The sequence below is a fragment of the Bubalus bubalis genome, chromosome 4, assembly GCF_019923935.1.
Source record: "Bubalus bubalis isolate 160015118507 breed Murrah chromosome 4, NDDB_SH_1, whole genome shotgun sequence".
NCBI lineage: Eukaryota > Metazoa > Chordata > Mammalia > Artiodactyla > Bovidae > Bubalus > Bubalus bubalis.
In genome coordinates, this window is record NC_059160.1 from 52,432,784 (window position 1) to 52,457,246 (window position 24,463).

Below are 24,463 nucleotides of genomic sequence, written 5' to 3' on the forward strand. Positions count from 1 at the left end.
ACTGAATGAATGATTGAATGGGGTGTAAAGTGTACTCCTCTAAGGATGGTTCTGTTTTCTTACTGTTTCCTAAAGATATAGGAGCATCCTTATCAAAGGAAGGAAGTTATGATAGCAGAGGAAAAGGCATGGAATTGATAGTTTATATCAAGGAAACTTTCTTATGTGACATTTCTTTTAGATAGTGCTGTCTGACCTGCTAACCCAGGGAACTCACATGGCTGTTCTTTATTTATTTATTTATTTATTTATTTTTTGGGAGGCTAATTGCTTTACAATATTGTGGTGGTTTTTTCCATACATTGACATGAATCAGCCATGGGTGTACATGTGTCCCCCATCCTGAACCCTCCTCCCATCTCCCTCCCCATCCCATCCCTCAGGGTCATCCCAGTAAACCGGCCCTGAGCACCCTGTCTCATGCATTGAACCTGGACTGGTGGTCTATTTCATATATGGTAATATACATGTTTCAATGCTATTCTCTCAAATCATCCCACCCTTGCCTTCTCCCACAAAGCCCAAAAGTCTGTTCTTTACATCTGTGTCTCTTTTGCTGTCTCACATATAGGGTTATTGTTACCATCTTTCTAAATTCCAATATATGCATTAATATACTTATTGCTGTTTTTCTTTCTGACTTATTTCACTCTGTATAATAGGCTCCAGTTTCATCCACCTCATTGCTGCTGCTGCTGCTAAGTCGCTTCAGTCGTGTCTGACTCTGTGCAACCCCAGAGACAGCAGCCCACCAGGCTCCCCCGTCCCTGGGATTCTCCAGGCAAGAACACTGGAGTGGGTTGCCATTTCCTTCTCCAATGCATGAAAGTGAAAAGTGAAAGTGAAGTCGCTCAGTCGTGTCTGACTCTTAGCGACCCCATGGACTGCAGACTTCCAGGCTCCTCCGTCCATGGGATTTTCCAGGCAAGAGTACTGGAGTGGGGTGCCATTGCCTTCTCCGATCCACCTCATTAGAACTAATTCAAATGCATTCTTTTTAACAGCTGAGTAATACATTGTGTATATGTACCACAGCTTCTTGAAGAAGGTAAAAGATTACCATTGGGGGCTTTTTGCACATTTTGTACAACCAGAGAAATCAATCTGAAGAGGTGAGATCTACATTCATGAAATAGTTTCCAAAATTCTAAATTCAGAACAGTTAAGAATGATTATAAAATTTGCCATATATCAAACAGTCAAAGACATAGTCCTTAATAATTGTATTATGACTTTTGGGTTGATTATCTCTTACACAAAATTTTATTCTTTAATCCACAGGTCACAGTTTTTATCCACGTGAACCCACATGGCTTTGTTACGAAAAAGTAAGATTACAAACTTTGGAAAGTTATGATTTAAAATAGATATTTTGGAGGACTGTTTTGATGCTGGGTCTTCTCTGTGTCTTCTTCTTTTATTTATTTATTTATTTATTTTTGAAATTTTCTTTGATTTTCATGGATAGTTTTCCAAAGGCAATTCTTAGCATTATCATAGGAGGAGGATTTCTGTAGAAAGTTAAGTGTTTTGCTCAGGGGTAGATTTTTCATGAGAGTGGTCTGATGGTTCTATAAAAGTTTCAAATATGGTTTATTTTCTCATTTTAAATAAATATTCATGTTTGTATCTAATTTGTAATTTGTCTTCTTATTCTTAGAGTCATCTCAAATTATTTAATCTTATGACACCATTAAAACCTGGATTTGCCTCTAATTTTATATCCATTTGTTTGTGAATCTAGTGGGAAAATAATAACCTAATTGTGTTACTGTTACCCTCAGAGTAGAGCTGCCCAATGTAGCAGATAAAAAGATAAAATATCCAGTTAGACTTGAATTTCTAATAAACTATGAATAATTTTTTAGTGTAAGTATATCCCCAATACTGAATGGGACATACTTACACTAAAAAAGGGTCAGATGGTAGAGGCATTGGGCTGCTTCCCCAAACTGGCTGTGGGATGGGAATGTTAATCAGTTGTATTGACAAACTCTAAATTTTGTCTCATGTCTTCTGCTTCTCTGTATTTCTGTTTTAAACTGAGTATAGTATCTACTTGTCTCTGTCTGAATCTGATAACCCAGAAAGGCAGAGAGGAGATGGTGGGTGTCAGTAAGGCAGAACAACTGAGCTTTAGGATGTAGCTCTGAAAGGCATCCATGAAGACTGTCCAACTCCTTCCTTTTACAAATGTGAAGACAAATGCCTAGGGGCCAGAAAATAGATCAGTATGAAGCCAATAAATGCATATCTTGATGCACAAAAATAGTAAATGATAATACATAAGAGTTTTAAAGTCTTTATTGGGCCTTCATGGGCTTTGTTAACTCTCAAAACACCTCTGAAAGGTAATGATTATTATTACAATCCCCATTTAGCAGATGAACAAACTGAGGCTCAGAGAGGTTAAGTAATCTGTACATCAGACTGCCTGGGAAGAGCCCTGTCTCTTCTTAAACTACACCTGGCATCCTTGAGTATCATCAGTATCATAGATTAACCCTTTACTCCACATGCTGTCTGCTTAGAGAAAGGTTCTAGACCTGTACTTCTGTGTATGTCAGAAATGTCAGGGAGCACATGTGTTCACACTGGCTATTCTAAACTTAATCCACAATTTCAATTTGACAGGTTAGACTTGAACATGTTTCTATCTTTATTTCAGTTAACCAGGTGTTGCTGTTCCTTCTGATTGTGACCCTCTGTGGGATTCTGTATAAGAAAGTTCATAAGGGGACCATGCTCAGGAATGAAGCAGGTATGATAAGTGATGCAAGCCAATCACAAAAAGATGAATACTGTGTGATTCCACTAATATGAGACAGAATAGTCAAATTCATGATGACAGAAAGCACAGTGATGACTGCCAGGAGCTGAGTGGGTGGGGGAGGGAATTACTGTTTACTGGGTATAGAGTTTCTGTTTTACAAGATGAAAAGTGTTACGGGGATGGATGATACTGATGGTTGTACAACAGTTGTGAATGTATTTAATACCATTGAACTGTACACTTGAAAATGGTTAAGATGGTAAGATTTTTTTTGTAATATATTTATTTGGCTACACCAGATCTTAATTGCAACATGTGAATTCTTAGTTGAGTAATGTAGGATCAAGTTCCCTGACCAGGGATCAAACCCCCAGCCCCCTGCATTGGGAGAACAGAGTCTTAGCCACTGGACCATCAGGGAAGTCCAAGATGGTAAATTTCATGTTGCATATTTTACCACAATAAAAATAAATATAGAAAAGAATGAAGCAGGTAAGCAGGCATGTAGTCTAACAAGAAGAAATACCTAGTTGGGACTTCCCTGGCCCAGTGGCTAAGACTCTGAGCTTCCAAATGCAAGGGGCCTGGGTTCAATCCCTGGTCAGGGAACTAGATCCCACATGCCACAACTAAGAGTTTGCATGCCATAACTGATGATGAGCTAAATGAGTGGGATGGGGGAGGCGGTGGGAGGGAGGTCCAAGAGGGGATACATGTATACATGTACACATATAGCTGATTTGCTTTATGGTACAGCAGAAGCTAACATTGAAAAACAGTTATATTCCAATAAATAATAATAATAAAATTTAGATTCTGCATGCCCCAACTAAGACCCAGGACAGCTAAATAAAGGAATGAATGAGATGAAATACTTAAGGACACAATTTTAGTCTTTTCAATAGGTGGGTTCAGAGACAAGCAAAAATTTGGTCAGTTTCCCAGGACTTGTTTGTAGAAAACCCACCAAGACTAACATTTTAGTTGTGTTCTAGAGTTATTACTCCTACTCAAACTTTAACACTTATAAGAACCACACAGAGGGTGTGTTAAAACACACTCTTGGCCCCAAGTTTGTTTGTTTGGTTTTTGTTTTTTTTTTTCCCCAATCTATCTTTTTAAAATTAATTTATTTATTTTTGGCTGTGCTGGGTCTTCGCTGCCGTGCAGGCTTTTCTCTAGTTGCAGAGAGCAGGGGCTGCTTTTCGTTAAGTGCTGTGGCTTCTCTTGTTGCAGAGTGAGGGCTCTGTGCTGGCGTCAGTAGTTGCGGTTTGAGGGCTCTAGAGCACAGGCTCAATAGCTGTGGCGCATAGGCTTAGTTGTACCATGGCATGTGGGATCTTCCTGGACCAGGGATCAAACCTACATCTCCTGCATTGGCAGGTGGATTCTTTATCACCAACCCACCAGGGAAGCACCATTTGTCACTTTTTAATCAGCAAAAATAGCCTCATTTAGGGCTTTCCAGGTCATGCTAGTGGTAAAGAATCTGCCTGCCAATACAGGAGATGCAAAAAATCACTGGGTCAGGAAGATCCCCTGCAGAAGGAAATGGCACCCTACTCCTGTATTCTTGCCTGGAAAATTCCGTGGGCAGAGGAGCCTGGCGGACTACAGTCCTTGGGGTTGCAAAAAGTTGGACATGAGTGACTGAACACGCAAATGGCCTCATTTAACTTAATACTAGGGGGTTAGGGCTTCAGCATTATGCATTTTAGGGATATACAAATCAGTCCACAATAGTACGGAAAGAATGACTCGGTAAATTGCTTTGAGAAAGAGAGAAGGTCATATAAGGCCAAATGTTTTTCGAACTTCAAACTCTTTACTCCTCACATTTCATTTCCTGCCCATAGGCCAACACATTCAGCTGGCTGATCCCACTGCAAACTCCTTTCTCCATGGAAAGAAATGAGTTGCTTTTATAATAGCTGTTAAAAGAACTGTGGTCCACTGGAGAAGGGAATGGCAAACCACTTCAGTATTCTTGCCTTGAGAACCCCATGAACAGTATGAAAAGGCAAAATGATAGGATACTGAAAGAGGAACTCCCTAGGTGAGTAGGGGCCCAATATGCTACTGGAGATCAGTGGAGAAATAACTCCAGAAAGAATGAAGGGATGGAGCCAAAGCAAAAAGAATACCCAGCTGTGGATGTGACTGGTGATAGAAGCAAGGTCCGATGCTGTAAAGAGCAATATTGCATAGGAACCTGGAATGTCAGGTCCATGAATCAAGGCAAATTGGAAGTGGTCAAACAAGAGATGGCAAGAGTGAACGTCAACATTCTAGGAATCAGCAAACTAAAATGGACTGGAATGGGTGAATTTAACTCAGATGACCATTATATCTACTATTGCAGGCAGGAATCCCTCAGAAGAAATGGAGTGGCCATCATGGTCAACAAAAGAGTCTGAAATGCAGTACTTGGATGCAATCTCAAAAACGACAGAATGATCTCTGTTCGTTTCCAAGGCAAACCATTCAATATCACAGTAATCCAAGTCTATGCCCCAACCAGTAACACTGAAGAAGCTGAAGTTGAACGGTTCTATGAAGACCTACAAGACCTTTTAGAACTAACACCCAAAAAAGATGTCCTTTTCATTATAGGGGACTGGAATGCAAAAGTAGGAAGTCAAGAAATACCTGGAGTAACAGGCAAATTTGGCCTTGGAATACGGAATGAAGCAGGGCAAAGACTAATAGAGTTTTGCCAAGAAAATGCACTGGTCATAACAAACACCCTCTTCCAACAACACAAGAGAAGACTCTACACATGGACATCACCAGATGGTCAACACTGAAATCAGATTGATTATATTCTTTGCAGCCAAAGATAGAGAAGCTCTATACAGTCAGCAAAAAGAAGACCAGGAGCTGACTGTGGCTCAGACCATGAACTCCTTATGGCCAAATTCAGACTGAAATTGAGGAAAGTAGGGAAAACCACTAGACCATTTAGGTATGACCTAAATCAAATCCCTTATGATTATACAGTGGAAGTGAGAAATAGATTTAAGGGCCTAGATCTGATAGATAGAGTGCCTGATGAACTATGGAATGAGGTTTGTGACATCGTACAGGAGACAGGGATCAAGACCATACCCATGGAAAAGAAATGCAAAAAAGCAAAATGGCGGTCTGGGGAGGCCTTACAAATAGCTGTGAAAAGAAGAGAAGCGAAAAGCAAAGGAGAAAAGGAAAGATATAAACATCTGAATGCAGAGTTCCAAAGAATAGCAAGAAGAGATAAGAAAGCCTTCCTCAGCAATCAGTGCAAAGAAATAGAGGAAAACAACAGAATGGGAAAGACTAGGGATCTCTTCAAGAAAATTAGAGATACCAAGGGAATATTTCATGCAAAGATGGGCTCAATAAAGGACAGAAATGGTATGGACCTAACAGAAGCAGAAGATGTTAAGAAGAGGTGACAAGAATACACAGAAGAACTGTACAAAAAAGATCTTCACAACCAAGATAATCACGATGGTGTGATCACTCACCTAGAGCCAGACATCCTGGAATGTGAAGTCAAGTGGGCCTTAGAAAGCATCACTACGAACAAAGCTAGTGGAGGTGATAGAATTCCAATTGAGCTATTCCAAATCCTGAAAGATGATACTGTGAAAGTGCTGCACTCAATATGCCAGCAAATTGGGAAAACTCAGCAGTGGCCACAGGACTGGAAAAGTTCAGTTTTCATTCTAATCCCAAAGAAAGGCAATGCCAAAGAATGCTCAGATTACCACACAATTGCACTCATCTCACATGCTAGTAAATTAATGCTCAAAATTCTCCAAGCCAGGTTTCAGCAATATGTGAACCGTGAACTTCCAGATGTTCAAGCTGGTTTTAGAAAAGGCAGAGGAACCAGAGATCAAATTGGCAACATCTGCTGGATGATGGAAAAAGCAAGAGAGTTCCAGAAAAACATCTATTTCTGCTTTATTGACTATGCCAAAACCTTTGACTGTGTGGATCACAATGAACTGTGGAAAATTCTGAAAGAGATGGGAATACCAGACCACCTGACCTGCCTCTTGAGAAACCTATATGCAGGTCAGGAAGCAACAGTTAGAACTGGACATGGAACAACAGAATGGTTCCAAATAGGAAAAGGAGTACGTCAAGGCTGTATATTGTCACCCTGCTTATTTAACTTATATGCAGAGTACATCATGAGAAACGCTGGACTGGAAGAAACACAAGCTGGAATCAAGATTGCCGGGAGAAATATCAATAACCTCAGATATGCAGATGACACCACCCTTATGGCAGACAGCGAAGAGGAACTAAAAAGCCTCTTGATGAAGGTGAAGGTGGAGAGTGAAAAAGTTGGCTTAAAGCTCAACATTCAGAAAACGAAGATCATGGCATCTGGTCCCATCACTTCATGGGAAATAGATGGGGAAACAGTGGAAACAGTGTCAGACTTTATTTTTTTGGGCTCCAAAATCACTGCAGATGATGACTGCAGCCATGAAATTAAAAGATGCTTACTCCTTGGAAGGAAAGTTATGACCAACCTAGACAGCATATTGAAAAGCAGAGAGATTACTTTGCCAACAAAGGTCCATCTAGTCCAGGCTATGGTTTTTCCTGTGGTCATGTATGAATGTGAGAGTTGGACTGTGAAGAAGGCTGAGCGCCGAAGAACTGATGCTTTTGAACTGTGGTGTTGGAGAAGACTCTTGAGAGTCCCTTGGACTGTAAGGAGATCCAACCAGTCCATTCTGAAGGAGATCAGCCCTGGGATTTCTTTGGAAGGAATGATGCTAAAGCTGAAACTCCAGTACTTTGGCCACCTCATGTGAAGAGTTGACTCATTGGAAAAGACTCTGATGCTGGGAGGGATTGGGGGCAGGAGGAGAAGTGGACGACAGAGGATGAGATGGCTGGATGGCATCACTGACTCGATGGACGTGAGTCTGAGCGAACTCTGGGAGTTGGTGATGGACAGGGAGGCCTGGTGTGCTGCAATTCATGGGGTCGCAAAGAATCGGACACGACTGAGCGACTGAACTGAACTGAAAAGAACTGTTAGAAAAAACATATCCTGACTAATTAATTGGCCATACATTTATATGTGATAAAGTGTTTGGACCACATAAATTTATCCAGTAGCACATTTTTATCCCATTCAGTGTTAAAATTTTAAAAAGCAATTGGTGCTATGAAATACTGCCCAAAAGAACACAATGTTGGCATTGAAAGATGGATTCTGTGGTATGTTACATGAAAAAAGCAAGTTACAGAGACTATGAAAGTATGATTTCATTTTGGTTAAAATAAGTCATCAAATTTCATGTAATATTTATACAGTGTGTAGTTTACATGCTTTGGGTGTACATTAAGAAGGGTTTGAGAGACACACACCCACCTGGCAGGAGGTCTGCCTTTGAAATGGAGGCTGAGAGGGCTGCAGAAAACAATCACCCTTTACTGGATCCTCTTCTGTTTGGGCTGGAGTTTTTCGAGAAGCGCATGTTGACTTTTTAATAGACTTTACTTTTTAGGGCAGTTTTATGTTCACAGCAAAACTGAGCAGAAGGTACAGAGACTTCTCCCATTCCTCCTTCCACCACACATACACACACAGACAAACACATACACACACACACACATACGCACTGCCTCTCCCACTATTAACATCTTGCACCAGAGTGCTACATGTGTTACATTCCATGGACTTACATTAACACATCATTATCACCAGTGTCCATAGTTAATTTCTTTCTTTCTTTCTTCTTTTTTTTTTTTTTTTGGTCATACTACAAGGCATGCAGGATCTTTGTTCCCTGACCAGGCATCGAACCCCTTGCAGTGGAAGCTCTGAGTCCCAAGCACTGAACTTTTGGGGAATCCCCACCAGTGTCCACATTAGGGTTTACCCCTGGTGTTATTCATTCTATGGGTTTTGAGAAATTTATAATGACATTTATCTACTATCATAGAATATAGAATAGTTTCACTCAACCACTTAACCAGTGGACCACCAGGGAAATCCCCACATTCTTTTTAAAGGCAAACCCAATCATTGCACATATACTGACAGCAACATCTCACTGGTCAACACTTGGTCACTTAAAGCTGCAAGGGAGTCTAGAAAAATCGTGGTTGGCTATGTGCCAGCTAAATTTCCAATGTTCTGAGAGAAGGAAAGGTTGGATATTGGAGAGTGATGGACAGTCCCTTCCCCACTGTGTGTCTTCCCCCTGGAGTGGGAAAGACAAACCGGACTGTGAAATTCCTTCATGTTCCAAGACTCTGGTTCTGATGTTTCCAGATGATGACTCTGAGACCCCAGAGGAGATGGAGGATGAAATTCCAGTGGTGATCTGTGCAGCAGCAGGCAGGATGGGCGCTGCCATGGCCGCCATCAACAGCATCTACAGCAACACCGATGCCAACATCCTGTTTTATGTAGTTGGGCTCCGGAACACTCTGTCCCGAATACGGTAATATGTGTACTGTAGACTCTGGAGTTTTCTACTTCCTTTTTTTTGTTGTTGTTCTATTGGTTCTTTTTTTTTTTAATTTTTATTTTATTTTTAAACTTTACAATATTGTATTAGTTTTGCCAAATATCAAAATGAATCTGCCACAGTTATACCTGTGTTCCCCATCCTGAACCCTCCTCCCTCCTCCCTCCCCATTCCATCCCTCTGAGTCATCCCAGTGCACCAGCCCCAAGCATCCAGTATCATGCATCGAACCTGGACTGGTGACTCATTTCATACATGATATTATACATGTTTCAATGCCATTCTCCCAAATCTTCCCACCCTCTCCCTCTCCCACAGAGTCCATAAGACTGATATATACATCAGTGTCTCTTTTGCTGTCTCGTACACAGGGTTATTGTTACCATCTTTCTAAATTCCATATATGTGTTAGTATACTGTATTGGTGTTTTTCTTTCTGGCTTACTTCACTCTGTATAATAGGCTCCAGTTTCATCCACCTCATTAGAACTGATTCAAATGTATTCTTTTTAATGGCTGAGTAATACTCCATTGTGTATATGTACCACAGCTTTCTAATCCATTCATCTGCTGATGGGCATCTAGGTTGCTTCCATGTCCTGGCTATTATAAACAATGCTGTGATGAACATTGGGGTACATGTGTCTCTTTCCCTTCTGGTTTCCTCAGTGTGTATGCCCAGCAGTGGGATTGCTGGATCATAAGGCAGTTCTATTTCCAGTTTTTTAAGGAATCTCCATGCTGTTCTCCATAGTGGCTATACTAGTTTGCATTCCCACCAACAGTGCAAGAGGGTTCCCTTTCCTCCACACCCTCTCCAGCATTTATTGCTTGTAGAGTTTTGGATCGCAGCCATTCTGACTGGTGTGAAATGGTACCTCATAGTGGTTTTGATTTGCATTTCTCTGATAATGAGTGATGTTGAGCATCTTTTCATGTGTTTGTTAGCCATCTGTATGTCTTCTTTGGAGAAATGTCTATTTAGTTCTTTGGCCCATTTTTTGATTGGGTCATTTATTTTTCTGGAGTTGAGCTGTAGGAGTTGCTTGTATATTTTTGAGATTAGTTGTTTGTCAGTTGCTTCATTTGCTATTATTTTCTCCCATTCTGAAGGCTGTCTTTTCACCTTGCTAATAGTTTCCTTTGTTGTGCAGAAGCTTTTAAGTTTAATTAGGTCCCATTTGTTTATTTTTGCTTTTATTTCCAATATTCTGGGAGGTGGGTCATAGAGGATCCTGCTGTGATGTATGTCAGAGAGTGTTTTGCCTATGTTCTCCTCTAGGAGTTTTATAGTTTCTGGTCTTATGTTGAGATCTTTAATCCATTTTGAGTTTATTTTTGTGTATAGTGTTAGAAAGTGTTCTAGTTTCATTCTTTTACAAGTGGTTGACCAGATTTCCCAGCACAACTTGTTAAAGAGATTGTCTTTAATCCATTGTATATTCTTGCCTCCTTTGTCAAAGATAAGGTGTCCATATGTGCGTGGATTTATCTCTGGGCTTTCTATTTTGTTCCATTGATCAATATTTCTGTCTTTGTGCCAGTACCATACTGTCTTGATAACTGTGGCTTTGTAGTAGAGCCTGAAGTCAGGTAGGTTGATTCCTCCAGTTCCATTCTTCTTTCTCAAGATAGCTTTGGCTATTCAAGGTTTTTTGTATTTCCATACAAATTGTGAAATTATTTGTTCTAGCTCTGTGAAGAATGCTGTTGGTAGCTTGATAGGGATTGCATTGAATCTATAAATTGCTTTGGGTAGTATACTCATTTTTTTTTTTAAATGTAGTTATTTTTGGTTGTGCTGGGTCTTCATTGCTGCTCATGGGCTTTCTGTAGTTGCTGCGAGCAGAGGCTCCTTTTTGTTGTGGTGGCTTCTCTTGTGGCTGAGCATGGGCTCTAGCTGTGCACGCTCAGTAGTCACAGCACGTAGGCTCAGTGGTTGTGGCACACGGAATTAGTTGCTCTGAGGCATGTGGAATCTTCCCAGACCAGAGATCGAAACTGTGTCCCCTGCATTGGCAGCTGGATTCTTGTCCACTGAACCACCAGGGAAGTCCCTCTACTTCCTTTGAATTGTTCTTATCTTTCCTTATATGGATTCTCTTCTTTCTTGGGTTTGATAAATGTCCTTCAAATTAATGAGAGGATAACCTGAGGTTTACCTGATGGCCTGACAAATGTGTTGCCTGGCTAAGGAAATTTCAGCAAAGCCTCATTAATCTGGTAGGGCAGTGCATTGTTCTACAGAAGCGAATTATTTAATGCATGAAGGAAACCCAATCCTTAAGCCATTTACAAGAGTCTTTTTTCTCAAAGTTTCTCTTTTCTCTGCTTTTTTTAACCTGAGAGGCTATTAATGTAATCATCTAATATGGCTCAGAATCATCATTAATTATAATTCATAAACTGCAAAGTGACTTCTTTCCTATCACACACCATACTGAACCATAAATTGGAGTTGGATTTATAAGAAATAAATAGGAGATAAAATTCTAAATGTATTACTAAATTGCAGGATAGTTGTATAATTTTGGTATGGAGAGTGACTCCCAGACCTCAGGGGGAAAAAATGGACACATTTGACTGCTAATATTAAAAAAATGTTAACTGATGAAAAACACTGAGTGAAACTGATCACATAACTGATTAGGAAAACCGTCTTCAACATGTATTGTAGAAAAAGGATTACTATCCAAAATGTATAAAGAATTCTTACCAAAAAAATTTTAAAAGACAAGCATATAGTAGAAAAATGAGCCCAGAATGCAGACAATTCACAGAACAAAAAGCTATAAATCGCCAGCAAACACGAAAAGATGTTCCACGTTACTAGTAGGGAAATACAAATTAAAACGATGACATATAGTTGTCCACTCATCAGGATGGTAAATCTAAATAGGACAGCACCATCCTGTGCAGGAAAATGGACATGCTTATTCCTTGTTTGCACAATGCACATTTCATTAATTACTAAAGCATTTTGAGAGGACAGTATGGAAATATCTAATAGAATGGCATTGTATATGTATTTTGATTCACCATTCCATTTCAACAGCTGGGAATATGTACTACAGAAATTCTAGTACATACTACCAAAATATACATACAACAATGTTAGTTTCAGCATTACGTGAAATAATAAAAAAAATTGCTAAGTGCTTAAATGTCCATCAATGGAATGTTTAAATGAACTATGGAATATGATCCAGCTATTAACAAAGAAAGAAGGCATAGAAGATCCCCAAGGCATATTATTAAGTGGAAAATACAAGTTGCAGTACTCCTCATATACTGACCTACTTTATGAATGTCTTAATTCATTTGAATTGCTGTAACCAAATGCCACAGTCTGGATGGTTTGGCTTAAAAACAGGAGAACTTCTCAAGTTCTGGAGACTGAGAAGCCCAAGATCTAGGGGCCAGCAGATTCATGTCTGGTAAGGGCTCGCCTCCTGGCTCATAGCAGGCTGCCTTCTTGCTGTGTTCTCACATGGAGAAGGGATAAGAGAGGTTCACTAGGGTCTCTTTTATAGGAGTACTAACCCCATTCATGGGGGCTCCACCCTCAAGACCTAATCACCTCCTAAAAGTCACACCTCCAAATACCACCACACTTGGGATTGGGTTTCAGCATACAAATATGTGGAGGACACAGCATTCAATCTGAAGCAATGAAATGAAAAGCCCCAAACTATAAATGTGTACATGTACATGTATGTATTTCTGTAAGAAAAAAAAAAGACCCAGAAATACCCCCCAGCTGTAAAAAGTAATTATTTTTAAGGAGGATGAAAGAAATAGAGAGAACAGTGATGAAGAGAAGTTCAAGGTATTTCAAGTGTTGTTTCCATCATTTATAAGGAGAATGTATTCATGTTTGATTTTTATAATCAGATTTTTTTTTTAACAGCACCACAGGAGGTACTAAGATATAAAACACAATTGCTCTTTATCTAAATGGTCCTTGGTTGCTGTGGGTTTTTCTGTCTCATTTCTGATTCTTCTTATCATTTATTATTTCAGATTGTTCACTTCAGTTCAGTTCAGTTCAGTCGCTCAGTCGTGTCCAACTCTTTGCGACCCCATGAATCCCAGCACACCAGGCCTCCCTGTCCATCACCAACTCCTGGAGTTCACTCAAACTCATGTCCATCAAGTTGGTGATGCCATCCAGCCATCTCATCCGCTGTTGTCCCCTTCTCCTCCTGCCCCCAATCCCTCCCAGCATCAGAGTCTTTTCCAATGAGTCAACTCTTCACATGAGGTGGCCAAAGTATTGGAGTTTCAGCTTTAGCATCATTCCTTCCAAAGAAATCCCAGGGCTGATCTCCTTCAGAATGGACTGGTTGGATCTCCTTACAGTCCAAGGGACTCTCAAGAGTCTTCTCCAACACCACAGTTCAAAAGCATCAATTCTTCGGTGCTCAGCTTTCTTCACAGTCCAACTCTCACATCCCTACATGAGCACTGGAAAAACCATAGCCTTGACTAGACGGACCTTTGTTGGCAAAGTAATGTCTCTGCTTTTCAATATGCTATTTAGGTTGGTCATAACTTTCCCTCCAAGGAGTAAGAGTCTTTTAATTTCATGGCTGCAATCACCATCTGCAGTGATTTTTGGAGCCCCCCCCCAAAAATAAAGTCTGACACTGTTTCCACTGTTTTCCCATCTATTTCCCATGAAGTGATGGCACATTGTTAACAGCTCTTTAATTATCTGTGGGTATGAAAACCAGGCTTCCCAGGTGGCTCAGGGGGTATAGAATCACTTGCAATGCAGGAGAGATTCGACTGAAATGCTGCAATGCAGTAGGTTTGATCCCTGAGTCAGGAAGATCCCCTGGAGGAGGACATGGCAACCCATTCCAGTATTCTTGCTTGGAGAATCCCATGGATGGAGGAGCCTGGCAGGCTACAATCCATGGGGTCATTAAGAGTTGGACACGACTGAAGTGACTGAACACAAGCATGCACACGTGAAAACCAGATAACCAAACCCCAAACCAGATCACCAAATTCTTATCACTTACTGTTGCAGACTGTTCACGTAGCCTGTTGTTAACAGCTCTTTAATTATCTGTGGGTATGAATACCAGATAACCAAACCAGAAGGATGGCATGTGTAATAGGAGTGAGGGTTTGTACTTGAACCAGAGGGAGGCAGGAACTGCAGGGCTTCATGACGTTTAAGCAGGGGCTGTTTCTCAGCTCTTGGTTGTCATCTCCACCACCCCATTTTAAAATGTTTGGAAAATTCTTTTTTTTTTTTTTTTTGATATATAACACACAAACAGAGAATTGTATAAACCCACGTACAGCTTAATGATCATCATTGTGGGATCCTCTGGTAAACACGCCCCTATAACACCAGTGCTCAGCATGGTCAATCTTTCTAACTTTGCCATTCTGATGGTGTTCAGGGATATTGAATTGCAGTTTTAATTTGAGGTTCCTTGATTTCTAATGAGGTTGAGCCCTTTTTTCCCACATGTTTCCTTACCATTTCGATGTACATGTTCAAGTGTCTGGCCTATTTTTCTGTTGGTTGTCTCTTTTTTTCTTGTTTATATGATTTTTTCCTCCCTAGCTTTATTGAGATATATTTGATATTTAACATTGTATAAATGACTGATTTTTATGTTTCAAAATTTTCAGGTCTAAATTTTGTTTGGAAGAGTGAATCCTTCTGTCGATTTTTAAAAATAATTTTATTTATTTATTTAGTTGTGGCTGTGCTGGGCCTTCATTGCTTTGTGTGGACTTCTCTCTAGTTGCAGGGAGTGGGAACGACTCTTCGTTGCGGTGCATGGGCTTCTCATTGCAGTGTCTTCTCTTACTGTGGAACGTGGGCTTGGGTCGCACAGGCTTCAGTAGCTGCGGCACATGGGCTCAGTCATTGCAGTTCCCTGGCTCTAGAGCACTGGCTCTGTAGTTGTGGCACACGGGCTTAGATCATGTGGGATCTTCCTGGACCAGGGATCGAACCTGTGTCTGCTGCCTTGGCAGGTGGATTCTTTTACCACCGAGCCACTAGGAAAACCCCTCTTGTTGATTTTTAATCAGCAAAAATGTTACCATGTGTGGTTTTAAAATGTGTGGCCCACATGAAAAATAAAATTGGAAATTTAATTTTGAAATGATTTCTATGAAGAATCGTATTACAAATTGGATAAAAGATAGGCAGAATTTCTGTAAGACTGAGCACACATAAGCGGAGAGGGTGGAGAAGAGGAGATGAAGGTGGGGAGCAAAGACAGATGATTGAAAGGTAAAGGTAAATTTAGGTCATCCTTGGAGTCCAAACAGCAGAGTAAACACGATCCAGTCAAAGGATGCCCTGCCTCCTTACAGGGCTCTTACCCCATGGCAAAGAGAACACCAACTACAGATGCTGCTTTATAAGAAAGAAGGAACACTGGGACTTCCCTGGCGGTCCAGTGGCTAAGAATTGGCCTTCCAATGCAGGAGACGTGGGTTTGATCCCTGGCTGGGGAACTAAAATCCCACATGCTGTTGAGCAACCAAACCTGCGTGCTGCAACCAAGACCCAAGGCAGTCTAAATAAATAAATAGTTTTTTGTTTTGTTTTTTAAAAGAAGGAACGCTTATTGTTCTTCCAGTTTCCTGTGGAGATATTATAAGGCTCTGGGGAGATATTTGGTTATTACTATTTTGCTTCATTTCCTTTGCAAAAGGAGTTACGTGAATGAAAAAAAAAAAAAGATTCAAAATTGAACCAGATGGGGGAAAAAATCAGAGGGATTTATAGACTAGAATTGGCTAAGGCTACACATGCTGTATTTTTAATTTTCTAAGGAGGCAAGACATTGACTCCAAGGCAATAGGTGTGTTGAGGCAAGGTTGGAGGTGTGTGCTAGATGTTGTTCTTTGTTTTTGTTATCTCTTTAGGAAATGGATCGAACATTCTAAACTGAGAGAAATAAACTTTAAAATCGTGGAATTCAACCCTGTGGTCCTTAAAGGAAAGATCAGACCGGACTCCTCAAGGCCTGAGCTACTCCAGCCTGTGAGTAGGGATTACACATGTAGGGAATGGTTCTTGGTGAGATGCTTATTCAGGGTAGAGAGCTAGCCACTGGGGTGCACATGAAATGTTTCTGAAGCCTCGCAGTGTTAGATCTCCACCAAACTCTGCTTTGATCATTTATAAAGCATCTGTTGCAGAAAGGATGTAAGATGGTTTACATAATGAAGCTACATTATGAAGTTTACATAATGAAGCTACATAATGAAAGAAGAAATGAAGCATAAGAAAATGTAGGATCCTTTTATATGTGTAAATATACCTAAGGGGTGGTTGGGGTGCCAAGTAGTGAGACCAGAAATATATTCCCCACCCATTGGCAGTTGTGTATACTGTGACTGGACATTACATTTAGCTCAGAGTATCCTAGCAACTAAGGGAAAACTGTAACAAGATTGGGTATTTACTTCACAGTATTGACTAATATTTTCAGGCAACACCAACTTTTCCCCTGGCACTAGCAATCTTGAAGTGTTTCACTGCAAGAGTTCTTACAAGAAGGACACTTTCCTGCATAAAAAGTGGTGTTTTGATGGCAAGTTTACAGAAAATTCAGCTTCCTTCTATGTATGATTATTACTTAAATACATCCTTGAAAATTTACTAAATTCTAAGCCTTCTAATGATATGATCTTTTCCAAATTCCAGATATTTATTATCAAGAGTACTCACTGAGTTTGCATTTTGCATTATACATTATTATGGCTTCCCACATGATGCTAGTGGTAAAGAATCTGCTTGCCAGTACAGGAGATGCAAGAGTCCTGAGTTCTATCCCTGGGTCAGTAAGATCCCCTGGAGGAAGAAATGGCAACCCACTCCAGTATTCTTGACTGGAGAATCCTATGGACAGAGGAGCCTGGCAGGCTATGGTCCACAGAGTTGCAAAGAGTTGGACACAACTAAGCAACTGAGCACAGCACATTAAAATATTAAGACACCCATCCTCAGCCCATGCAACTCTGGCTTTTCTCTGGTTCAAGGAGCTAAGACATTGAGCCTGTGTGTGTGATGTGATGATGTGAGAGATGATGCATGTGTGTGTGTGTGTTTAAGGCTGTTTCAGTTGACCAGTGTCAAATTACTGAGTATATAGAAAGGCAGGCAATTTGTGGCCAGAAAGATTAATAGCCTCTGTGACTTCCACTGTAGCGGTTCACAGCGATGAAAATAGTGACAGTCTCAGCGGTGGGGGTAGAGGTTGGATCTAGAAGAACCTCTGATGGGTGCTGATTTCAGTCCCAGGGCCCCAGGTAAACTGGGCACTAGGAAGCTCAGGCAGGCCTCTCTGCAGTCTGTTTTATTCTGCTCCAAACCTAGAGCTGAGCCATGGTCACGGTCAAAGCTGACCCATGAGCACCCCTATTAGACACTGGAACTTCTGTCTCTTCCTCACCATCACTTCTTTTCTTGTTTTAACAGCTGAACTTTGTTCGATTTTATCTCCCTCTGCTTATCCACCAACACGAGAAAGTCATCTATTTGGATGATGATGTAATCGTCCAAGGTATACTCGCCGATGCCAAGAATACTCAGAAAAGGAGCAGCTGATAAGTAGAATGCCCATCTCTTTTCAATTTTGAAATATCTAGTGGCTCAGTGATTTTCATGGCTTATTAAATTTGGTGGTATTATAAAAAATCAGAATATTTTGAAAACAAAGGCTGATACTCACTTTCTGGGACAATCGACTTTCTGAGAGCCACTCCCTGTCAAGTCTGTAATAGGTACCCTGCAACCCTGAAACACAGAGGGATAAAGCCTCACTGATGATGTTATTAGAAGCAAGCTAAACTGTAGTGTTAAATGCTGTCTCCTCTCTTTCCCGCGTGCAAAATAAGATGAGCACCGGTCAAGTGCCTACAAAGCCACAGAAATAAAGAAATCTGACCAATGCAGATCGGAGCTTATTATCAAGTGGCTTTTCATATGATACAAGCTATTCTTATCAAGCAAAATGCCAAACCACTTGAAACCACCGATTACATACTTTTCCTCCACAGCAAAATTGGGGATTGTTTATGCTCTAAGCTCTATCTAGTCCTGGAATGAGTGCTCTACTGTTGTAACTCCTGGTGTTTGTTAATTCAGGGGACATACAAGAGCTGTACGATACCACCTTGGCCCTGGGCCATGCCGCAGCTTTCTCCGACGACTGCGATCTGCCCTCTTCCCAGGACATACACAGACTCGTGGGGCTGCAGGTGGGCACCCGTCTTGGGAATCCTACTTTCACTCCTTCTCCTCCTAGCATCTCAGAGCAAGTGTCATCGTTACCTCTGAGAAGCCGGCCAGTCAGGCAGGACTGATGGGCAGCACACAGCCAGGGGTCTGGGTTGCTCATTCACATCCCAGTTCTGCTCCCAATGACTGTGGGTTAACTTACTTACTTCTGCAAGTCCTCCTTCCCTTATCTGGAACATGGCAACCATAGCACCTACTTGGTCATGTTTGTGGGTTGTGATGAAATAACATGATGTCAAAGTGTCCACTAAATGCTCCAGGAATGATGGTTGTTACTTAAGTCACTCGTAACCACAGTCTATGGCAGAGCCTGGTGTTTTCTCTAAAAGAGACTCACTGAAACTTTGGTTCTGTTTTCAGAGTTTTGACTGTCTCTCCCCCGATCCCCTTTCAGTAGAGGAAAATATTGACTTTGTTCCAAGGTAAAGAGTTCCTTACCCTTGTAGAAATGAAGGAAGTCATACCCAGATGTAACACTGAAATCAAAAGAATGGCTTTAAAATACAAGATGCTATTACAAATTGAATGCTGTTCTTTAAAAAAAAAGTTCCAGGAAATAATGACATATGTGTGACATTAAAGTATGACACATTTTAAGGGCCCTGGGCCCAGACCTGCCTCTCAAAATCTTGGCTCCATCACTCAGTAGTTTTGTGACCTTGGGCAAGTTACTTAACCAGTCGTTTTCTCCCTCATTTGTCAAATGGTGGTAATAATAGAACTTCCTGGTAGGGTCATTGGGAGAGTTAACTTAGTTAATACATGTAAGTTATTGCATACAACTAATGAGCTAAAGTGTGTGAAGTTCTTAGAATGGTGTCTGCACATAGGAAAGTGCTCAGATTGTTCCATTATGTCCAGGTCTTTTGAGCATCCCATGAGACAGATTATGGCAGCCTCTGTGGGTGAAATAGTGTGTTTTGCCTCATGTTACATTCATTCAACAACCAGCTATGGAGTGCTTGCTATGTGCCTGACACTGATTTAGGTGCTAGTAACACAGTAACGTGGAGAAGGCAATGGCACCCCACTCCAGTACTCTTGCCTGGAAAATCCCATGGACGGAGGAACCTGGAAGGCTGCAGTCCATGGGGTCGCTGAGGGTCAGACACAACTGAGCGACTTCACTTTAACTTTTCACTTTTCACTTTCATGCATTCGAGAAGGAAACGGTAACCCACTCCAGTGTTCTTGCCTGGAGAATCCCAGGGACGGGGAAGCCTGGTGGGCTGCCGTCTATGGGGTCGCACGGAGTCGGACACGACTGAAGTGACTTAGCAGCAACACAGTAACAAAACTAAAATTTGTGCCTTTGTGTAGCTTCCATTCTAGTGGGAAGAGATGGTCAGCAAACAAGTAAAATATTGAACAGAGAATAAGTAAGAGGAGGTGGGGTTGAAATTTAAGCTGGGTGATCAGGGAAGTCTTTGTGGAGACCATGTTTCTGAGCCTACACCTGAAAGACTTGAGGCAACTATCTTCACAGATATTTAGGGGAAGCCATTCCAGGAGAGGTAACAGCAAATGTGCAAGTAGGGGAGTATTTGGTATATTAAAGGAACAAGGAGGTCAGGGTGGCAGAGGGGTCACATGGGAGGGTAATAGAAGAGGAGAGGTAATGGGGACAGGGCAGATGGTGGAAGGCATGGCAGGCATTTTAGGGAGTTTGGGATCTACTCTGAATGAGAGAGGAAGCCACTGGATGGGCTTTGAGCAGAGGAGTAACACTGTGACAGAGCAGGTTGAGAAGGGTGGAAGCAGGACACAGGTTGGGAGGATCTGGCAGAAATCCAGTGAGTGGTAATGATGGTCTGGACCAGGAAGGTAGTAGAGACAGTAAGAAGTGGTTGGCTTCTGGGGAATCCCCTGGCAGTGCAGTGGTTAGGACTCCTCGCTCTCACTGCTAAGGGCCCGGGTTTGATCCCTGGTGAGGGAACTCAGATCCCACAAGCCACATGGCAATATCCCACAAGCCATATGGTGTGGCCAAAAAAAAAGAAAAAAGAAGTTGTTGGCTTCTGAATATATTTTGGAAGATGGGACCACAGGGTTGCTGAGATCTATATGGAAAGTGAGTGAGGAGGAGGAGTCTAGGATGACCTTGTGACCCTAAGTTTTCTAACTGGAAGGATGGAGTGGCCACCAAGGTAGGGCAGGTTGTAGCAGAGCAGGTTTGGGATAGGACTGGGATCAGTTTGGGGCTCTAAGGAGACCTGCCTTACTAAGCAACCAGACAGACGAATTGAGTTGGCAGATATAGTGGAGCTGGAAACCCAGAGAAGTCCCGGATGTCTGCATGGAGAGATTTAGAGCCAGATGACACTGTTGAGGGAGTTTGTGCTGGAGAAATGAGCAGATGCCAGTAGGGGCACCCAGCTTTTGGAGGTTGGGGAACCAAGAGAAAACTGGGAAAGCACTGGAGGAAGTGGCCAGTGCCCAGGAGGAAGTCCAGGTACTGCCTAACGGTTTCAAGAAAGTGGTTATTTTCCAGAAACAAAAGATTCCTTGGTCGAAAGATGTGTATCCTTTTCCTTTATAGAACACATATATGGGCTATCTGGACTTCCGGAAGAAGACGATAAAAGACCTTGGCATCAGCCCCAGCACTTGCTCTTTCAATCCTGGTGTGATTGTTGCCAACATGACAGAATGGAAGCACCAGCGGATCACCAAACAGTTGGAGAAATGGATGCAAAAAAATGTGGAGTATGTGTGGGCCTCTATCATTTTTTCCATGCTCAGGAACAACATTATTCCATTAATTTTCTATGCATAGTTCAGGCGTTAGAAATATGAGGTCAGATTTTCTTACAGAGGCACTGTTGAGAAAAAAAGGGATCAGTGGATGAAAAAGCTATTCTCAAATGATATGTCAGAGGCAGTGAGATCCTGTGCAATCCCTTATTAATATAAACATTTTCTAATATGTTGTTAAATAATGTGATTTTAAATCTTCTCCCAGAATGCCAGTGAACCTTTTCAACTACAAATCATTTATCTTAGTAGAGCTTCTCCTTACACAGATTTAAGAATTATTTTATAAATTCAACTTTTTAAAGGTTGAATTTATTAAATCATTTTTCATTATCGAAATTTTAAGAGATAATAAAAATAACACAACCACTGTTATCATGGCAGTGTATATCCTGTCCATCTTTTAAATCTGGATACTTTTAATATTATCATAATCTTGAATTTGTGAGTAAAGTCATTCTAAATAATGGAGGATCAGAATTTGGGATCTTCAATGTTTGCTATAAAAAAGCCTGAGAAGTAAAACGGCGAAGTATTGACATTCTGTGAATCAAGGTGAAGCATATAGGAGTTCATGGTATTCTTACAATTTTGGCTAGGTTTAACAACTTTCAAAATAAAAAGTTGGAGAAAAATCAAAGACCATAGGCTTATTATACAGTGAGGGATTGTCTTGTGCATGCTCAGTTGTTAAGTCATGTCTGACTCTCTGCGACCCCAATGGTCTGTAGCCCACCAGGTTGCTCTGTCCATGAGATTTCCCAGGGAAGAATACTGGAGTGGGTTGCCCTTTCCTTCTCCAGGGAATCTTCCTGACCCAGGGGTTGAATCCATGTCTCCTTTTTGGCAGGTGGATTCTTTACCACTGTGCCGAACCTTTTAAAATAATTAGATTCTACTTCATCTGAGTCTGTGGGACTCCAGGCCAACTGTTGCTTTTCTATTCTGTTTCTTAGGGAAAATCTCTACAGCAGCTCGCTGGGAGGAGGGGTAGCCACCTCCCCAATGCTGATTGTGTTTCACGGGAAATACTCCACCATCAACCCCCTATGGCACATAAGGCACCTGGGTACGTATTTTAGAACACCAGGTACATTTTATAGATGCGGTGAGGACCAAGGTGAGGAGAGTGTGCTATTATACCAGCTTCCTCAATTCAAATCCTCCAGGTGACCTGGGATCTCACCTGGGACACATTATTTAACCTTCACTGCTCAGATTCTGCAACTGCAGCTGATAAAAAATGACCTGAGAGATGTTTCTAGGAAAAGCGCTTCAGGAAAAGCAACTGGAATCATGCTTAGCATATAGTATGTGCTCAATAAACACAAACTTTTGTTGAGATACAATGTTCACTGGCAGAACTTTTCCACATACCTTTATTGCTCTCTTGCAGTAACCTATAGTGGACAGAACCAAATGAATTAGCATAATAGTTGATGATGAATTTAGACAGCTGGCAATTTATCTTTTTTTTGGCTGTGCTGGGTGTTTGTTGCAGGGCACGGGCGTTCTCTAGTTGTGGCGTGTGGGCCTCTCATTTGCATGGCTTACCTTGTTGCAGAGCATGAACTCTAGAGCACGGGCTCAGTAATTACAGTCAGTGGATTTAGTTATTACCCTGAGGCATGTGGGATAGTAGTTTCCTGACCAGGGATCAAACCTGTGACCCTTGCATTGCCAGGCAGATTCTTAACCACTGGACCACAAGGCAAGTTCTGTAATTTATCTTTTAGGAAAAAATTGCTTGCTGACTGTATACTATGTGAGTCCCTCAAGTCTTTTATTCACTTTTCACTACAGGAGCACAGGCTCTGGGGTATGGACTGGAATCCCAACTTTGCTATTATCTAAGACCTTAGGCAAGTTACTTAAGCCCTTTGTGCCTTAGTTTCTTCACTTGTAAATGGAAGCTAATATAACCTTATTAAGTTTTTACAAGGATTAAATTACCTAATATGTGTAAACTGCTTAGAACAGAGCCTGACACAGAAGACATTCACATTCTTTCAAATGTATGGCCGCAACCCATTTGCCAAACCCACTGGGCCAGACCTTTTTAGAAATTTAGAAAGGTTCTGAAATTTTAAAAGGTAATGTGCATATACTTATATTATGCAATACACTGAAGGGGTTCTAGATGTTGCTGCCAAAGAAGTTATTAAAAAGCCTTTCGCTTTCAAACATTAGGGGATTGATTAGTTTAGAATTGGAGACAATGGATTGTGGGCACACACTGCCAAGCCCTGGGCTAGGCTCTGGGGGTTGATGTGAACGTCACTTCTCTCAGAACAATCCTGCAAGATGTCATGTCTCCTACTGTCCCTTGTTAAAGGGAGGTCACACAGAACTGTGGAAACTGCATGACTGTCTCCTCTTTATGATGCTGCATAAATAGTTCCTGTCTCCTCACTAGGATCACCCCTGATTTTCCTGAACATCTGTATGCACAGAAGACTGATATGGGGACATTGAGGACACTAATATTTCATTTGATTTGCTTTATAATGCTGGGCTCACTGTTAGGTCAAGTGGTGATGAGTGTGGAGAAAATCCCATCAAAGTAGAATAGCTATAAAACATGTGTAGGAACAGTGATGTGGAGCTTAGACTGGGTTAGAGAAGTTAATGATCTTGGAAAAGAGACTCAGAATTACATTTTACAAACTAATTTACTGACAAGCAGGAAGGGACAGAACCTTCTAAGGGAGAGGAGTCATCTTTTCTTATAGAACAGAGCCTGCATCTGTGCTGAAGGTTTTGGAATTGGGGATGGTCTGCAAAGTAAAGCTACACAGAAATCATTTGAAAAATGATTTCATTTTAGAATGTTTTAAAGCAGTAAGCAGTATTAACATTAATGGCTATTAAGTTTGGGTCTAAACAGTTAAGGCTTAAGGTTTTAAAAATTTATGAAACTTAGTGAAAAGCAAAGCTGCAAGTCCCTACAGAGTTCTTCAGTTGTGGGGCTGAGACTTGCTCTTCTGCTTCCTGGAGATGACCCCACGTGAAGTCTCCACTCTCCAAATGAGCATTTCCTGTGTAGATTTTTCTACATGATAATTATTCCAATGATGCTACTATAGCCTGAACACCTAGCTCCTCTTCTGCAATTACCTACACAATTATGTTTATGAATAACAGAAGAAAGGTTTAGGG

The 24,463-nt window shown here is 41.2% G+C and overlaps 1 protein-coding gene across 5 annotated transcripts in view; it reads left to right on the plus strand.

The window, feature by feature from the left end:
* Nucleotides 1–24,463, plus strand: part of GLT8D2 (glycosyltransferase 8 domain containing 2) — a 59,863-nt gene that overhangs the window by 33,672 nt on the left and 1,728 nt on the right. For 3 of the 5 annotated variants that reach the window (XM_025283611.3, XM_044941415.2, XM_006077205.4), the window contains exons 2-9: nucleotides 1,282–1,328; nucleotides 2,669–2,761; nucleotides 9,063–9,234; nucleotides 16,171–16,288; nucleotides 17,729–17,813; nucleotides 18,398–18,510; nucleotides 21,090–21,256; nucleotides 22,261–22,373. In XM_025283611.3, coding sequence (XP_025139396.1) covers nucleotides 1,310–1,328; nucleotides 2,669–2,761; nucleotides 9,063–9,234; nucleotides 16,171–16,288; nucleotides 17,729–17,813; nucleotides 18,398–18,510; nucleotides 21,090–21,256; nucleotides 22,261–22,373 — 880 coding nt within the window. In that variant the 5' untranslated portion in view covers nucleotides 1,282–1,309. Of the gene's footprint in view, nucleotides 1–719; nucleotides 782–1,025; nucleotides 1,113–1,281; nucleotides 1,329–2,668; nucleotides 2,762–9,062; nucleotides 9,235–16,170; nucleotides 16,289–17,728; nucleotides 17,814–18,397; nucleotides 18,511–21,089; nucleotides 21,257–22,260; nucleotides 22,374–24,463 lie in introns of those variants that run through there. The other 2 variants (XM_025283610.3, XM_025283614.3) reach the window with 2 other exon arrangements.